The sequence below is a fragment of the Rosa rugosa genome, chromosome 7 (assembly GCF_958449725.1).
Source record: "Rosa rugosa chromosome 7, drRosRugo1.1, whole genome shotgun sequence".
Taxonomy (NCBI): Eukaryota; Viridiplantae; Streptophyta; class Magnoliopsida; order Rosales; family Rosaceae; genus Rosa; species Rosa rugosa.
In genome coordinates, this window is record NC_084826.1 from 2,232,026 (window position 1) to 2,251,187 (window position 19,162).

General features: G+C 36.6%; 1 protein-coding gene and 1 long non-coding RNA gene across 2 annotated transcripts; one reads left to right on the top strand and one right to left on the bottom strand.

The window, feature by feature from the left end:
- The first annotated feature begins 7,303 nt into the window (after window positions 1–7,303).
- On the top strand, window positions 7,304–8,334 carry LOC133720564 (uncharacterized). Its single transcript, XR_009851924.1, has 3 exons — window positions 7,304–7,492; window positions 7,588–7,643; window positions 8,107–8,334. It is a non-coding gene; the product is annotated as an uncharacterized LOC133720564 (long non-coding RNA).
- Window positions 8,335–12,532: 4,198 nt separating this feature from the next.
- Window positions 12,533–13,266, bottom strand: LOC133721738 (pathogenesis-related protein PR-4-like). The gene has a single exon (XM_062148429.1). The coding sequence runs from the start codon at window positions 13,104–13,106 to the stop codon at window positions 12,669–12,671; it is 438 nt and encodes a 145-aa protein (XP_062004413.1). The 5' UTR covers window positions 13,107–13,266; the 3' UTR covers window positions 12,533–12,668.
- Between the last annotated feature and the right edge of the window lie 5,896 nt (window positions 13,267–19,162).

Below are 19,162 nucleotides of genomic sequence, written 5' to 3' on the forward strand. Positions count from 1 at the left end.
ATCCAGGTGGGAGATCAAATTGAAAAGAAAGCTGAAAGGTTGGTAATGCCTAGCCTATAGCTCAAAATTGAACATATAAATTATCCAAAAATGTACCCATGTAATAACAAAAAAACCATAAATTACATACTTAACAACGAATTAAGATTGATCAAATTGGAGAGAGTGTGGTGGATTGGTTTTTTTTTACACAGTAAATTAAAATGAAAAAAAAAAAAAAACGCTCTCTCTCTCTCTCTAAGAACTAGGGTTTCTCTCACTAATAGCCACATACAACATGTGTGACAAAATTAGGCCAAAGGTCACATATGTGTGTGTCTATTACCAAGGACCAAAATATCGAGTTTCGAGGAAATTTCGATGGTCCCGGAAACGGAAATTTCGACGGAAATATTGAGGATATATCGATTTAGATATAAAATCAAGAAAAATGATGGAAATTTGAAGAAAAATATGGAAATTTTAAGTGAAACTTTTGGATATGTTTGTTTTATCAGTTGTCTACTATATATGAAAAGAAAACCTTGAATAAACATTGTTATATAGTAATTTGTTATAATTTAACATAAAATGCTAAATGCTAAATCGCCGACAACTCTGAAATTTTTTGAAATTAACGTCTAATTTTTTTTTGATGGCTGGAAACCCAATGGGAGGCTAGGCCATCACGCCTTATATATATTCTTTAAACATATCATACATTACATCTTGAATTACATGAGTAACTTAGAACCACGTAGAAGACCTATGAGGTACAAAATCTTCACTATCTTCATCATCTCTATATGTAGAGTCTTGAGTGTATTGTGAAGAATAGTCATTAAATGATACATCCCCTCTGTAGTTTTGCATGTATTGACTTACATGCCAACCATATGGGTCCGGGGGGATTGGCTGCGGGTTTTGGTGCTGGTAGTTATAGTAGGGATCATGCATTGCTCGACTTTGGCCATAACCATAAAATCATTTGAAGATTGTCCTTCAGATTGTGTCCATGAGTTGTCACTTGATTGAACTTTGAAGGAAGAGTGGTGGACGTGCATGGCAGAATGGTAGGTCAAAGTTGACCTTGCAAGAATGAGGGTTGGCGTGAGAAAGTTTCTCTGAGAAACTGAGTATGTTTCGGAAATATCCATAATTTCGGCGATATATCGAATATATCGGGAAATTTCCAAAATTTCGATCGAAATATGCTTGGTATGTTATGGATATATCGACCCCTTAAAAAACCGAAATTTTTGACGAAATTTCGCCGAAAGTTTCGATTTTTCAGTCCTTGTCTATTACCCATTGCCACATTGCAGCCACTTTCTGTTGGGTCAGTGCTCTGTAGGCCAGCTGCTTTCTCTTGTGTAGTCACGTTTATATCAATACGTGAGATAGAATGAGTTTTTTTTAAGAATGGTGGACCATGCCTTATATATCCACCAAAGATGCGTGTCTAACAATTAAATTTTTTTTTTTAAAGGGAGAATAATCACTTTGGTCACTCAACTATGACTCATTCGACACTTTGGTCACTCAAGTTTCAAATATATCACTTTGATCACTCAAGTCACTACTAGCAAAACAGTCAATGCACACTGATTTTAATCATATTGATTTATATGAGCTACAGATATCAGTATGAATGATTATTTTAGACAGATATCCGTGTGAAAGATTAACTGACACAGATATCTGTATCTAATATGCTAAATTGGGCCCACATGAATATTTATTATAATTATATGTACATATATGTGTATAAATAAAGAAGACCCACAGATATCTGTGAAAGATGTTAAATTAGTATTTGTTAACTCACATTGATATGTATGACTATAACTATATACACAGAAATCTGAATGTAATAAAATTAACAAATTGATATTTCAATCTCGAAATAAATTGTATTTACTGACATCTGTGTAAATAAGATAATATTCACTGATATTTGTGTGAAAACATAGACTGATATCCGTTTGAAATTATTTTCACTGATATCCGTGTGAAACATTCAATGGGTGTGAATAAGATATTTTCACTGACATCAGTGATTCAGTGTGAAAACATGGACTGATATCCGTGTGATTAAGAAGATAACATTCACCCCTTTCAAAAAAACAAAGAAGATAACATTCACTGACATCCGTGTGAATAACATATTTTCACAGACATCTATGTGAATAAGATAATTTTTACTGGTGCCTGTATTTATTTGTACTGATCACTTATCACTTCATTTTTGATTTTTTCCAGATAAGAAAAAACAAGATCGGCTAGAATGGCTTCTTCTGCTCTTCAATTAAGTGTAGTATCTCTAGGCTTCGTTTCTCTTTACTAAGGATTAAATACTTTTCTTTCTATATAAGTTTCCAGATTCTTTTGATCTTATTTATTATGCGACTCGATGCATGGTGTTATCAGAAGAAGAAAAGAAGAAAAAAAACTGAGCCATTCTAGCCGATCTTCTTCTCTCATGTGTCCATTTCAACATTCACACCTGAAAATCCTAGCTATCTTCCCATTCATTTACAATTATGCACATAGTATAAGACATTTCCATATAGATTTCAGATCTGGATCGAAAACAACACGCATCCTCAACGGAAGCTCCATGGCTTGAGGGGATGAAAACGAAGGCTAGTGGCGTGGCTCTATGGCGGGGGTTTGGCTCAGGGATGGAAGTTGGTGGCTTCTGCTTGGATCGTGGCTGAGTTAACAGATCTGATTCTTCTCTTCGTCGATCGCGGGTGGGAGCTGGAATGGACTTCTGGCGTGGTGCGATTTGCCGGTTTTTGCAGGTTTCTCGGCTAAGGATGGTTGCTTGGCGGTGGCTGGGTTCTGGATTTCATGGAAGTGACGAGCCCAGTGGGGTTCCGATTCTTCTTGGAGTTCGATCTCAGACGCCGGCCAGGTTCTCGTGTGGTTGGGTTTGTGGTGTGTCGGTGCTGTGGCGTTGGGATGCGTTGCGGCGGCGGGGCAGTGGAAGGTGGAGGGTCAAACTTTATCCTCACCTGCACTTCATGGAAATTCTTCTGCATAACATTATGAATATTGTGTTGATCTTCAATTTAAAGTAGTATGCTTTCATTATTTTCTTCTTTTACAATCATCAGTTGGCATCCTCCGGATTCGTCTACTAGTTTCTAACCTATTCTCAGATCTGTGTTTGTTTCAAGTATGGATTTTGAGTGATGACTTGGATCTTGTTGATCGGTTGCAGGTATTTTACCCAAGAAATAGTGAATCGGTTCCAGGTGTATTCTCTCCTCCTCTCTATGCCTTTACCCATACTGTGTGATCAATTTGTTATTGGGGATCTTAAATCTTTTCGGTGTTCTTAGTTCCCGTTTCTCGGTTTCTTGCAGCGGATTGTATTATGATTTGGTGTTCTTAGTTAAGAAGTAGGTACTCTAAGATTTGGGTTTTGCATGTAGCATTCAAAGTATGCAATCAAAGGCGGAGGAGAGAGAAGGAGCTAATACAATTTGGAAGCACAGGTAAATGTTTTCAATCCATAGATTTAGATAAATTTTGTTTTTGGATATAGACAAAAACTTTAATGGTACTGCCATAGAAATTGGATTTCTTTCCTTTGTTGCAATTGATATATATGATGCCATGATCATGGGTTGTTTCTTAAGCACAGGTAGCTTCTCTGGGCACCAGGCTTCTTTCTTTGAGCACCATCCCTGGCTCTGCATTTTGTTTCCCTACTCTATTTTTAAGCAGTGCAGCTGCACTTATTTGCATTTGGTTTATCCTAATATTGGTTTTGCATTCCAATGATTGTTATTTGGAAAAACTTGGAGCAATGTGAATTGTAATTTGTAATTGTATATTGTATGAAAAATTATATTTTGGAATTACAAGAACCTTTGATTGAATTTAATGTTTCAGTTTGATGGGTTTGATTTAGGTTTGCTCGGGTAATTTGCTGTAAATTTGTATGATTACAGTAGTAATTTTTTTTTTACTGTAACATAAGCCTTTACACAGATTTTAATTATCTGTGTGATTATTGTAATGTTCACACTGATTTTTTGAAGATAAATTTTATATAAGAATTTAATTTATCAATTCATATCATATATGTGTGTGTGTTTATATATATATATATATATATATATGTGTGTGTGTGTGTGTTTATATATATATATATATATATATATATATATATGTGTGTGTGTGTGTGTGTGTGTGTGTGTGTGTGTGGAAGTTCTTATACTATTATACTTCTATATAAAATATGTGCATATATATATTCTAAATATCGGTTGACCAATTCGATCGGATTCGAAAATATGATGAAATTGACTAAATTTTTTACCACACTCATAATTTATTGTAATAAACTCATCCAACGGTCGGTTTTTCCATTTTCTTTGAATTGTTAGGGCAACTCTTTGGAGTGTATGATATATAAATATAGGTTTATAAGAGTAACTACGTTTGACCTAGCTGATCGAATTCGAAACGAGAACCAAATTGGCTGGATTTTCTACAACCACCATAAAACATTACAATCTCTCCATCGAGCGGTTGGTTTCTCCGAATTCATTTTCCACTTCATGGTTGCTTTAGAATGAACCTAAACAATTTAAATGTAATGTAGAAGTCATACAACTTTAGGAAGAAAATTGGTATAGGCCAATGTGTTTGTAATTAAAATTAATTTTTTTTATCTTATGTCCATGCATATCCATCGATGGAATATATATAAACGTGATGTGAAAAAATAAGCACGTTTCGCGGTTGTTACGCCATCGGTCAACCAAGAAAACATATAAGTGACTACGGTTGACCAATCCGATCGGATTCGAAAATATGGTGAAATTGGCTAAATTTTTTACCACACTCATAATTTATTGTAATAAACTCATCCAACGATCGGTTTTTTCATTTTCTTTGAATTGATAGGGGTTGCTCTTTGGAGTGTATGATATATAAATATAGGTTTATAAGAGTAACTACGTTTGACCTAGGTGATTGAATTCGAAACGAGAATCAAATTGGTTGGATTTTCTACAACCACCATAAAACATTACAATCTCTCCATCGAGCGGTTGGTTTCTCCGAATTCATTTTCCACTTCATGGTTGCTTTAGAATGAACCTAAACAATTTAAATGTAATGTAGAAGTCATACAACTTTAGGAAGAAAATTGGTATAGGCCAATGTGTTTGTAATTAAAATTAATTTTTTTTATCTTATGTCCATGCACATCCATCGATGGAATATATATAAATGTGATGTGAAAAAATAAGCACGTTTCGCGGTTGTTACGCCATCGGTCAACCAAGAAAACATATAAGTGACTACGGTTGACCAATCCGATCGGATTCGAAAATATGGTGAAATTGGCTAAATTTTTTACCACACTCATAATTTATTGTAATAAACTCATCCAACGATCGGTTTTTTCATTTTCTTTGAATTGATAGGGGTTGCTCTTTGGAGTGTATGATATATAAATATAGGTTTATAAGAGTAACTACGTTTGACCTAGTTGATTGAATTCGAAACGAGAATCAAATTGGTTGGATTTTCTACAACCACTATAAAACATTACAATCTCTCCATCGAGCGGTTGGTTTCTCCGAATTCATTTTCCACTTCATGGTTGCTTTAGAATGAACCTAAACAATTTAAATGTAATGTAGAAGTCATACAACTTTAGGAAGAAAATTGGTATAGGCCAATGTGTTTGTAATTAAAATTAATTTTTTTTTATCTTATGTCCATGCACATCCATCGATGGAATATATATAAACGTGATGTGAAAAAATAAGCACGTTTCGCGGTTGTTACGCCATCGGTCAACCAAGAAAACATATAAGTGACTACGGTTGACCAATCCGATCGGATTCGAAAATATGGTGAAATTGGCTAAATTTTTTACCACACTCATAATTTATTGTAATAAACTCATCCAACGATCGGTTTTTTCATTTTCTTTGAATTGATAGGGGTTGCTCTTTGGAGTGTATGATATATAAATATAGATTTATATTTAAATTATGTAAAATTATATATATGTTTTTAGAAAACTGTGAAGTTACCGTTTTCTAATCTTACCGTTGGATCCGTCCGTTTTCTAATCCTACCGTTGGATACCAGCTGTGAGACAATGACCTAAACCTAAACTTGAGACCTTGAGTCCTAAAATTGATCACTTTCTCTGTTTCTCATTTCTCAAGCAGTCAAGCCTCAGCCTCCTCTGAGTCTTCTCGACGACTCAGAGTCTCAGTCTCTCAGATCTTCATCTAAACGACCTCCATAGCTCCTCAGCCTCTCAGATCTGAACCACCTAAACCTCCATACCTGATCAGCCTCCTCTCGACCTAAACCTCCATACCTCCTCAGCCTCCTCTCGACGACTCGACCTAAACCTCCATCCATGATCAGCCTCCTCTCGACCTAAACCTCCATACCTGATCAGTCTCAGGTCGAGGTTGCCTTTAGCTCCAAGCTCCATCCTCCATCCCTCATCCGCTAACCAAACAACGACGCGCCTCTTCTATCAGATTGAGGTTCGAATCTCACAGCCGTTTCTTCAATTTTTGGTTCGATCACCACCTCGAGCGATCTGACGAGGTGACGAGTTTGAGTACTTCTGGAACTACTTCTGGTACTATTTTCTTCTCTTTTTGATTAGTTTATTTTCAGTTTCTGTTTTAAATGGAGCGATCTGACGAGTTTGAGTTTTATTTATTTGTTTGTTCATGCTGCAGAACTCGTACATATATCTGCAATCGAGCAGGGTTTTGAAGACAAGATTGGGTTTTGAAGGAACAAAGGAGATGAGCCTTCAACTTCTGTTTCTTCTCTCTGCTCTTTCTCAATTTCTCAACGTCTCTCACCAGCATTTGTTTTAATCTCGACACCAGCGTTAGTGCCTCTTCTTGCACAGTTTTTGGCATGTTTTGAGTTCTTTTTTTCACAATGAAAGAACCCAGCTTTCTTACTAACAATCTAGTTTCTGTATACTAAGTTTTTTTTCCTTGTTTTGATTGTAATCTATAATATTGCAGGACGAGGTATCATCTTCATATACTTCCTCTGCGGAGATTTGCTAACAATTCCAGCTTCTACTGTAGCTTCGGAGTCATGTTTCTCGCAGGAGGTAGAATTGTACCCTGTAGTTTCTCGCAGGAGGTATAAATCAAATGAACCATTATACCCTGTAGTTTCTCGCATGGCTAGAGATTTGCTAACAATTCCAGCTTCTACTGTAGCTTCGGAGCCATGTTTTAGTGCATGAGGTAGAATTGTATCCGAGAGAAGGGCTAGCTTGAGTCCAAATACAATAGAGGCGTTGATTTGCTTGAAAGATTGGAGTTTAGCAAAATCAAGGATGCAAGAGGCTCAGCGTGAAATGCAGCTAGCTGAAGAAAGGAGGCTCATTAGGGAAGGACGACCAGATTGGATGGAAAATAGTGAAGATGAAGCTGGAAATGAAGCTGGAAATGAATCTGATGATTCTGGAATGGAGTCCGATGAACATGTATATTGTTTTTGGCTCATTGCTTCTATTTTTTTAATTTCAGCAATAACATATTTACTGGTTATTTATTCTTTAATTGGTCTTTGAATGTGTAGGTGAGACAAGTTGAATCCCATGAGCTTTCAACCAATATCCCGCCTTAATCTTGCTGGTAATGCTTTAATCTTACTGTTAAAGCTGCACTTTCAGATTGTTAACGCTGCAATAAGTAGCTAATTTGGCAACTGAAATCCTCATGAGTCATAACAACTTATAATGAAGTGGTAGATTGGTTTTTTTGAGCTGAAACCTCCCCACTGGTTCCCTTCTCAGCTTCTCTGTAATTTTCCTGATTTGCTTTCTTTGTTTTAATTGCTGCATTGTTGTCTTGGTCATTGAAGTCCCTAATTGTATATTTGATTTTAGTACAAAGTTATTATAGCTTGTAATATAAAAAAGGATTGAGATGTGAGATTCTGTTCAAGGCTTTGTATAGTGATGAGACAATTATATTATTTCATTTTTACAATGCGCTGCTGCTATTAGCGTCACTTTCATTTACGATTGGAAATTTGAAGTACTAGAGTAGCAGCTGTACTGATTTGGATGTCTAACATTGTTTCAATTGTCGACAGGAAATAATGCACTCTTTCACACATCACAGGCCATTCTGGGTATACAAGCCTTCTCCCTTCCTTTGTTTTTTCTAGCTGGTTGTCTATGGGCAGAATGGCAGATTTGTTCACAGTTCACATGAGCCTCAATGTTGCCAAGCCAGATGCGAAGAAGAGGAACAACCTTATGGAAGACAACATGCCTAAGTAGATATAGAAGTTGTATTATTAATCTGCTTTTGTTTTAAGTTGTTATTGGGAATGATTTTGCTTATTTCAATTAATTCAATCGGGCGTGGGGATGAGCCTCCTAGTTCGGCTAGGTTCCAAACCCCTTAAAAGGAAAAATAGCATCCGTAAATGTCTTTGTAAATAAAGCCCGGCCCGGCCCGTAAAAAGGTGGGCTACCCGGCCCGGCCCGTAAAAGCCCGCAAGGCCCGCCTTATATGGACGGGCTTGGATCTTAGGATTTACGGGAAAGCCCGGCCCGGCCCGGCCCGCCACTATTTAAAACAGTAATTAGGCCCGGCCCGGCCCGTTGACGAGGCCTAATCTCATGTGAGATAAGTGTGGGTCCCACAACAAATTCCACACTGATTTTTCTGTCTGTTTGGAGAGACCAAAGACCACGGGATCAAATGGAACAGACACAACATCTGTGAGTGTAGGGGTAGGTATTGGGCTTCCCATACTGATATCAATAACTAATAGAGGTTATACCTACTGATTGCAATCAGTGGGTATAGACAATTTTGCTAGTAGTGAGTATTACACAGTCATTCACAAAAGTCATTTTGTTGTGAGAAAAAATGCCCCTTGGGTGACTTTTGTGAATGACAGTGTAATACTTGGGTGACCAAAGTGATATATTTGAAACTTGAGTGACCAAAGTGTCGAATGAGTCATAGTTGAGTGACCATTTGTGGAATTCTCCATTTTTTTATGACAACAATTTAAATTTAATTGTTTTTTTTATTTAATTACACCATGGTGGGCCCCTGAATTTAATTGCCATAAATTACATGTAAAGAAAATTTTACTCCTAGCTGCCCTGTTACATTCATTCCATTCAATTCAATGTAAAGAAATTTTTAATGCTATTGGACTGAAGGATTAAAACATTACATCATTCAATATATACTTCATATTACATTAAAGCAATCCCAGGAAATATGATACCTAACGAGTAATTAGGAGACAGAACCTAAATAATGATACTTGCCTATGAAGCTAAACTGTTGTGGCCGGAGTTTGTTTCTTCATTTCCTCCCTAGGCTTATCTTCATGTTCTTGGCTCTCGTTCAGATCGTTTCAGTATATCAGCCTCATGTTGTTCTCTCATTACTTGTACCTCCAAATGAACACCTCTTTCCTCCACTAGTATTCCAGGAACTTGGTCAGGTATAACTCCACTACAGCCCGTCAGCCCCTATTGCCAATTAATAAGAGAATATTTGGGAAGCATGATTGGATTAAGTAATGTACCTAGCCAACAGAGTAAATGAAGATTTCAAATGGTGTCCAAATAGCTAATGCAGATAAATGTGAGGCACAAAATATAAAGTGATACATGCACACAAATCCAATCAGACAATTCAAATAAACAGATCGATGAGTATAACTATAGAACTACAACTCAATTCCAGCCTTCCCAGATCACATTCAAATCCAATCACGCAATTCAAACAAACAGATGAGTATAACTATAGAACTACAACTCAATTCCAGCCTTCCCAGATCACATTCAAAGCAATGACATGACATATGATCACATTCAAAGAAAATTGTGGAATGGTAAATTGTTTTATGCTTAGTTCATCAACAACAACTTGATTGGCGAAACTAAGAGACATATGAAGACCAACAAGAGATAGTAAATGAAATTGCATGGTTTGAACAAATGGAAATGATCATAACTTGAAACAGAGAGAAAGTGAGATATTTGCGCTCAACCCACCACTTTTCCGTTGGCTTAAAAGAACCCTTCGCTGACTTTTCACAAATTAAAAGTGAGATTCCAATTGAGAAACAAACCAATAGATAAAACCCATGAACCCAAATAAAAGTCGAATCTTTACTAACTTGAATCCCTAATTCGAAAATAAAAGTTGGGTTAAATTGATAGACCATAAATAAATCTGATAGGGGGATCGGGATCTAGTCCTTACGATTCAGACGATCCAGGTTAATTGGTCATGGTGAATATGGAGAGAGTAGGAAGACCAGAGAGAGAGAGAGACCAGAATGTCTGAGAGAGAGGCTGAGAGCAGAAGTCGAATGATCGAGATGGATGTTTTCTAATTGAATTTTTTTTTTAAGTACTTATTCATGACATGAAGGGAAACCTTTACTCAAAAAAAAAAAAAAAATGACATGAAGGGAAAAAAAATATATTAAAATTCTGTAAAATTTGGGGCCCGCACAAAAGAAAACCTAAACAAGTATTAAATAGTTGATTGCCCACGCTTTGGGGTTGTACGTGGATGATATAGACACCAACATTTTATAGAGCTTCGTATCCACACTTCCTTAATTTCGTGGGAATACATGTGTGGATGTTGCCCCACATCTGTTGTGGTGTGATCTTCGTCATATACGTACCGTCTCGTTCGGCAGCGCACCCGCATCGGCGTGTGGGGCCGTGCAGCCGGAAGGACTCCTCCTTTTGTGGGATTATTGTCGTTTTCCTCAGAAGTTCATTTTGGGAGCTAGTTTTCTCTCAGATTGCAGACGATGAATCGTTCTGGCTTGGGTTGTCGCTACGTTTAGTGAGAGTGGGGTGGCGGTGGTGGTGAGTTCCGATGGTTTGGAGGGCAGGCGTTGTGGAGAGGGCCGGACCTCAATTGGGAGGTCGAGTTCCTGGCGCGGCCACTCTAAAAAAAGATTAAATTTTTTTAACAATAAGCCTTAAAATAATCATTATCCATTTAAAACAATTTTTTGCACTTAACCAATCCAAATTGTCTCCAAAAGTCCAAATGCAATAGAACTGAGAATTCTCGCTTAGGAAAAACTACATGACCAGCTTAAATAAAGTATAAGGGATGAAACATATTCAAACATATACGCTTCCAGCTTCCTTATTCCCTTTCACATTTTCAATTAGCATTATATATAGTTCGCATAAATGTTCCACAGAATCCTTTTTATCCTCGTATTAATAATAATAAGAAGAAACCCTAATCCCCATAACATGCATGGCAGGTAGGAAGAGAAATTTTCAGACTTGCTGGATTTGTATTCCAGCTATTAGCTCAGTCCCATCATCTTCTTTCATCGTTATATAATGTGATCGAGGTACTAATCCAATTGGTTTTTATACGGTTTGTTAAGTGTGTTTTGTAGTTGGTGTGGAGGAGGAAGACATATATATAAAGTACGATGGATGATCTGGGATTGTGGTTCTTGTTATTATTCTATACATATTCACCCAATCCTTCAGATCATAATGCCAATTGAAAATGAAAAACAACAACAGTTAATTAATTCATTGGTTTCATGAATACAAAAATGTGTGTGTAATTTAGATCTACAATTTTTTTTTTTAATAAAAATCTACCAGCTGCATCCGTGGCAGAGCCATGGCACTAGCTTGGAAGAACATGACCGGAGAGGAGGGGTCAATTCTTCTGCTGTTGAAATCATTACTGATTTATTTAATAATAACTAGCATTTCTCCACACATGTTTTGCTTGTGCAAGTTTTTTTTTTTTTTTTTTTCAGAAAATAAAAAAGAAAAGAGTTGGTTATTGCAGAGAAGATAAAATGAGAGAGAGAAAAGTGGGTTGCAAGTACTTTTTTAAAAAAAAAATTTAATAAAAATATATTTTGTAAATGTCTTATATATCCTTATGCTTTAATTAATTCTCAATATTTATTAATCTTTTAGGGTCAATTCTGTCAAAATTTTAAATTTTGACTAACGAAGCATGTTCTCTTAATAATAGTATAGATATATTAATATTTTTTTGATAATGATAAAATTACAAGAGGGAAACATTGCTGGAAATTATTGTCTAAAATGATGATGTCATTCGGTATTGATATTTGGTATAATTTTTTGGTGTCTCAAGCATTTTTGATTGTTTATTAGATTGTTTGATAGTCTAACCCAGGCCGATCTATAACTCAATCCGCTCGTATTCTTATGGCGCCAAAGAAAGAATTATCATCTAAGTAATTAATTAGAATTATCATATAAGTAATTAATTCATTTGGCATTAATACAACGCAATGCAATTGTACAGAATTTCATCCAACTCCATATATATATATATATATATATATATATATATATATATATCACTATTATTGAAATAGCAGTGAATTTTGCGATTATTATGCTTGTAATTATCAGACAAAAAAATGCTTGCAAAAACAAATGCTAGTAATTATAATTAATCAAGAAGCAATAATACCATTCAGATTAAAGAAAAAGAAGAAGAAGAAGAAGAAGCAATATACCACTTTTGTTAATTTATTCCATCCTTCATCTATGATGAAGTTTATTCATGTCTTAGTTTACACATAAAATTTAGCTCCCTTATCAATTCATGGTAGAAGCTAACTAGGGTTTAATTAGTTTAGTCCCCACAGTCGACAAAGTCGTAGTTGACTGTAAGATGTCCTTGCTGATACCCACTTTTGTCCGTGTCTATCTGGTTAAACACATTCACGTCCAAGTCCAGCCCTCCGTTGCTGCACTGGTCGACAATCCTCACCGTCGCCTGAGCTCCTGTCGCGGTGTTCGTCACTCGGAGGCACTTTCCACAGGCCGCTTGTCCGGTCGGGCCCTGGGGGCCACAGAAGGCGGTCCATCCGTACTTGCTGCGCCATTCCAAGGGCTTGTCGGCATCCCACGTCGCGCAGTAGGCACTCACGGCTCGCAAGTCCCAGTTGTTGTCCTGCGGATTGTAGAGGTGGTACGTGGCTCTCACGTTAGTAGCACTTTGCGCAGAAGCAATTCCGGCCATCGCGGCAGACACCATCACCAAAAACACGATGCATTGTTTCCCGGCCATTTTCTGATAACTGATTAATATACGATCGGGGATGTGGGAGATGATCAGGGAAGTAAGGGATTGAATTTATAGGACGGAGGTCGGTGTTAGAATTATTAGTCTGCCCCGAATTGCACGGCAGGTATGAATTGTCTACCACCTTGCTTCGATCGATCACCAGTACGTCAGACTTTGACTGAAGAAATGCATGCATACAGAGACTGATACTAATTCAATTCATAAACGACTTTTGCTTCTGATTTGGCCGGACACAATTAATATACAGACCATGCATAAGCCCGGTTAGAATTTATAGGACGTGGCAAAGACTCAGAGGGCATTGCTTACGTATATGGAATTAAACTCTCCGGGGAGGGAGGGAGAGATTGAGAGAGAGGACAAAAATAGTGACTAGGGTGGAATGGTACATATCTGCTAAGCTGCAAATAAACTTCGATCACGGCAGAAAATCAGGTATAATTGGAAGTGGGTCATTGAAGATGAGGTAAAAACAACGTGCTAAGGATCCAATAAGTCCAACATTGATTCCTTCAGACGTGTCAATGGGGCAAATGCGTCCGTAGTGACTGGGGTGAAATATCTCGTATCCGAAAACTAGCAGTTCACCCTGTCAATCCTCCAGGGCCTAGATAACTCGATTTTCTCCCATGAACTATTTGGGTCAATGGATTAGTTTGATCCAAAACTTGAGATAATGGGTGTAATCCAATAAAAGATTCATAAGTGATTGTTAATGGAGTTGAAGTTACCAAATTCTGAGGAGTGGGTATCAATTTATGCGGGGACGTGGGGGCGTAAAAAAGGAAAGAGAGGGATGGGATTTCTTGAAAAATGAAAGAAAAGTTCATTTTATCAGTTAAAAAAACCTGTTAGGAAAAAAAAAGCTAGAATCTACACATTGATGATTCCTTTTTTTTTCATGATTTTTGTTGAACTGTATGCATCGGTTTTTCATTCGTTGAAAAGTTCCATATGGACTAATAGAAGTCACCAAAAAAAAAAAAGTATAATTAAACGTGGAGTGATTAATATATTGTATGTGAGAAATAACTCAAGTAATTAAATGGCAGGTCTTTTAGCTTATCTTATCTAAATTAAAATGTGGAATTAATCTAGAAGCAGCGAGCAAGATATTCAATTTGACAATATATGTTGGCTTGATCATTGACTTCAAATCTAAATAAGACAAACAACCATGCCAAATACTATTGACTAGAGGTCGATCCCTAGCTGGCTTGTATTGTACGTAACGTTATGGCTGCCTCAAAGCTCCACATTAGGTAGCAAAAATTTATAGTCTTCTGTGATTACAAAGTGTAAGCTGCAAGAAATCAAAGCTTAAAAACGATCGATCACCATGTCATCATCCACCGGTTAATTTGCATTGCATTGATATATTTGTAGGGATAATGACCACTTACCCACAAAATACCAAAATATACCCCATACACTCCACCAACTTATTTTTATCCCCATTCACACAAAAGTTTTTCATTTTTCCCCTACTATTCCTTTCACTTAATGTTTATACCATTAGTACCCTTCTCTCTCTCCAATTCTTGCTTTTACTATTATTTGTTTAGATTATAATTGCAGCTAAACTTCATCCTCTATATTCAAAGGTAAACGGTTAAATTTTACTATTTATAATTTCAATCGTTGACAGACTTGAGTTAATTGTTATCTGTAATATTACGAGCAAAGAATTGAAGAAAGAAAGAGAAAAGTTGAGAAAATTGAAGACTATAGAGAAAGTCTTAAAAGAGAAACTCTAGATTACTGGGATATTATCTTTAGACTTCAAACAAGAATCTATAAAACTGAGCAGAATATTGAAAATCTCTTATATACTCTTAAAGAGGAACAAAAACCTCTTGATTATATGAGCATTGGTTAGATCCGCAAATCACTGGTATCAGAGCTTGCAAAGAGCTCAAAAGGGGAATCCCCAATGGGGACAATGTCTGAATTAATATTAGAGAAGTTGAATTCTCTACTTATATCTTCTGATGAGAAACATTAGAACCTACAGAAAGAATTATCTAGATGTCAAACTCATCTAGAAAAATTACCTGCGATAATCTACCAATTAGAAAAATTGGAAAACAAAATAGATTATATCAAAGAGCTTCCAATAACGGAAGAAGAAAAGCTAACAAATGTTAGTAGAAAAATCAATGAACAGCAAAAAACGCTGGATTCTATGAAAAATATACTGAAGGACAAGAAAGTGCCTACAGTAAAAACAAAGAAAGCTAATGGATTTAAACCATTAGAGAGACCAGACAAGAATCCTGTTCCAAACATGATTTTTCTGGAACCATCTACTAGTCATACTAGTATTCGGTATGAAAATTCGAAAGAATCACGAGATGTCAAAATGATGAGCATCTTCGGGAAAAAGAAAGGAGTACAACTCCTAAATGCTGAAGAGTTCGAATACAATGAAATCGAACATGAGGTAAAAAAACTCCTCAATTCCAAAGTTAGGTTTTAAACAAATATACAAAAGGGGAAAATTTGATCTGATGGATAGCCATAATTTCAAATTATTAGAATTCACAACCCCCTCTACAACAGGAGAAACAGATCTCTTGATGATCACTCCTGCAGAAATTGCCAGGGCAAAAATAAAAAACTGTCAATTTATGCACATTGGAGCAGTCCAAGTTGGCATAAAACTTCTTGCCCGAGAAGGCATAAACTGTTCAGTGCTATGTGTCTTACAAGACAATAGACTAACAGATTTTCAAGATAGTATGTTGGGAACACTTGAAACATCTTTATGCAATCAGGTGGCATATTTCAACTGCTTCCCAAACTTCTCTACCAACTTGAAAGATGCAGCTCACTGTCTAAGGCTGAGAGTCAAGACATATGACATATCAATGAAAAAAGATATGCAAGAACTGGCTATAGTATACAGAATATACTATAAATTGATGAGTACCACAGTAGAGCCAAAGACAAGGATATCAAACAGCCCATGCCTTACTACTGGTTTTCTCACCAGCCAGAAGAATCATTCACAATAGATTCACAAGGTTACTTGGAATGAAGTAACTTTTCCTATTGAATGGAAATTATCTGGTCCGAAAATGCCAAAGCGGCAATTTATGAAAGTAGAAAGACTGGAGATATCAGTCTCAAATTCGACGATCACAGGAAAAGTGACGTCTGTCCTGAAAATGTCAGAATAAACAAAAATCTTCTAAGAAGAAGCTACAGCACTAGAGAAGCTAGTGTTAGTGGTACCAAATTCTCTGTTGAAGAACCAACAGAGCCTATCACTGAAGAATAACTAGAAGCTGATATAAACAGACCAGTAAATATGCTTAGAGCACAAAAGCTCTATGATCTCTATGAGGAAGCAGAATCCTGCGAAAATCCTGAACGATTAGAAAAACTAATCGAAGAAATGAAAATTTTTAAACCAAGAAAGGAAAGAAAAATCCTTCCCTATCAGGATATTGAAATGGAAGAAGGAGAAAGCTCCAAAACTTTCATCATAAGAGAAAAGGGAAAAATAAAACTCCCTATACAGAAAGCTCATACGGGAAAAAATGGAGAAAGAAATTCTCAAAGATTTGTCCCAGAGGACAATATACCCAGAGTACCAATTTCCTCTCATGGTATCTGGCTAAATCTAGACAAAGCTCTAGACAAGAGAAAAACTCTTGACCAATGGGTTGATAGCCTGATGATGGCTTCTGCTCTAACCCTTGGAAAATTTGAAGCACCAGATCTGCAGGTGTACTACGAAACTACTCTCACTGGAGTAGCAAAAAAGTATTACTTCTCTTTTAAAGAGACTGCCAGAGGAAAATACTGGCTAGAAGAAATCAAAACTTTGAAATCTCCGTATGATTTTGCAGTACCCCTGTACGATCAGTTATGTGGAGATCTCTCAAATCTGAGTGAGAAGGCTAACGAAATGGCCAAATCAAATATCTATGCTCTCAAAATCTGTGACATGAGATATTTTGAAGAATACTTGAATGAATTTCAAGAATAGTACTGTACGATCGGTGAACTAGGGAATACTGATCTAGTCAACCTATTGCACAGAAAACTCCCTGAACCATGGAGAACAGCTGTGAGAGAAAGCATAGCTGAAAAACCAATTGAAAGATTTTCAGTTGGAGGAATTGCCGATAGAGTCAGGCAATTACTAAAAGAGCAATGCAAAGCCAATCTTAGAGCAAAGATGGCTAAGAAACAACTCAAAGGAGTTGAAAATTTCTGCTATGGAATACTGGATATGCCAACAAACTAGGGATGTCATGAATCCAAGTTCCACAGAAAAAGAAAAGAAAAATATTACTCGAAAAGATTCAAAAGGAGTAATGAGAAAAGAGATTGGAAATTCAAAAAGAGTTCCAACTTTAAGAAACAATAGGATGAAAATCCTAAAAAGAAATTCTTCAAGAAAAAGAAGAATCACCAAGGAAACCATCAGAATAAACAGCCGAACAAGAAAGGTTGTAGATGCTGGTTATGTAAAGCTGAAGGGCACTATGCCAATGAATGCCCGGAAAAGGGTAAAAGATCTACTAAAGCTCTCTTTGAAGAATATGAGCATATAGTAGAAACAACAAATATGAAGGGCTACAAAATAGCCTATTCTGATGATCATAAAGACGACATGTCAGTTTACTCTGCCTGGTCTGAAGAAGAAGAATCATCTGACTCTGAAACAGATTCTGAAGTAGAGTACTTAGAATCTAGACAGATGAATGTTCTTAAAGTCAAAAACTGGGAAGAAAGTAAGACAGAAGCAATAATGTCTTCTTATCAGGTGAACCCTGGTACATTCGTTTGTGACTACTGCCTATGTCATGAAAAGAATGGACTTCCTATGTTTTGTGAAGAGTCAAAAAAGACTTATCACAAAGAATGCTTCATAGCTGAAGCAAGAAGAAAAACCAAGCATGGCCTTATCAGCCAATTGGTTGAACAAGAATATGAAGAATATTTCTCTGAACAAAAAGAGAAAGAAATAGAACCTTTGTTCCAAGAAATCATGGAACCATCTTCCTCAAAAATAAAGGAAGAAAAAATCGATGAAAATATAGAACTGGTTGAACCACCAGCAATTGTTCTAGAAGAATGCAAACCATTCATACCACAGGAACAAGCTCAGGAAAATGAGCTTCAACAATCGAAAGTCGTCTCTACTAGTAGATACAGCAACTATATAGAGATTGGACTAAAATTCCCAGATCACAAGAAATATCATCTACATGCATTTGTAGATAATGGATCGGGATTCACTGTTGCAAAGAGATTTGCAATTCCAGAAGAACTCTGGAAAGAAGAAAAAAAAAAGAACAGCTACTGGTGTCACGTTTGACGGAAGTCACCTTACAATGAACAAAGTAGCAAAAAATGTTCATATCACCATTGGTGGAGGAACATTTATCATCCACAACGTTTGGCAGTCTGAAGGCCAAGGATCAGATTTCTTGTTGGGAAAATGATTTTATCCTCCAACAGAGATTCATCCAGGATGAAGAAGCGATAGGCTTCAGAAAAGGAGAACGGGTGTTCTGGGCAGACCAACTGACACATGCAAAAAATGTAGTAGGTCCAAATTTCACTACTCAGTATCAGAGATCGCAACAGATCAGTGGTGATCTTACTCCCTACAAGCCCAAATTCGAGCCCATACTCCAAATCAAACAAGAAGAAGAATTACTTGTTGAAGAATCTTCTTCTGAAGAAGAAAAAACTAGTGAAGATGAAAAAGCTAGTTTCATCCATGAGCATAACCTCAAGCATTTTCAGAATAAGCTTGAGTCCCAAAAAATTCCTACCCTTGATAAAATCAAGAAACTACTCGAGCAGAATATCGATGTAGGTCCCTAGAAATTTTGGGAAAAAGACCCAGTGGTCTGTGAATTAAGATTACATGACATGAATGTTATCTGTCATGTCAAAGCCATTCCTTAGTATAAAGAGGAAGATCAAAAAGTATTCAGAAAAGATATTAAAAATCTCCTGAACAAGTGATTAGTCCAACCTTCCACTAGCCCTCATCATGCTCCAGCATTCTA

Excerpts from the sequence above, each read along its gene's own strand:
- LOC133721738 (XM_062148429.1), bottom strand. The coding sequence starts at position 13,106 with ATGGCCGGGAAACAATGCATCGTGTTTTTGGTGATGGTGTCTGCCGCG.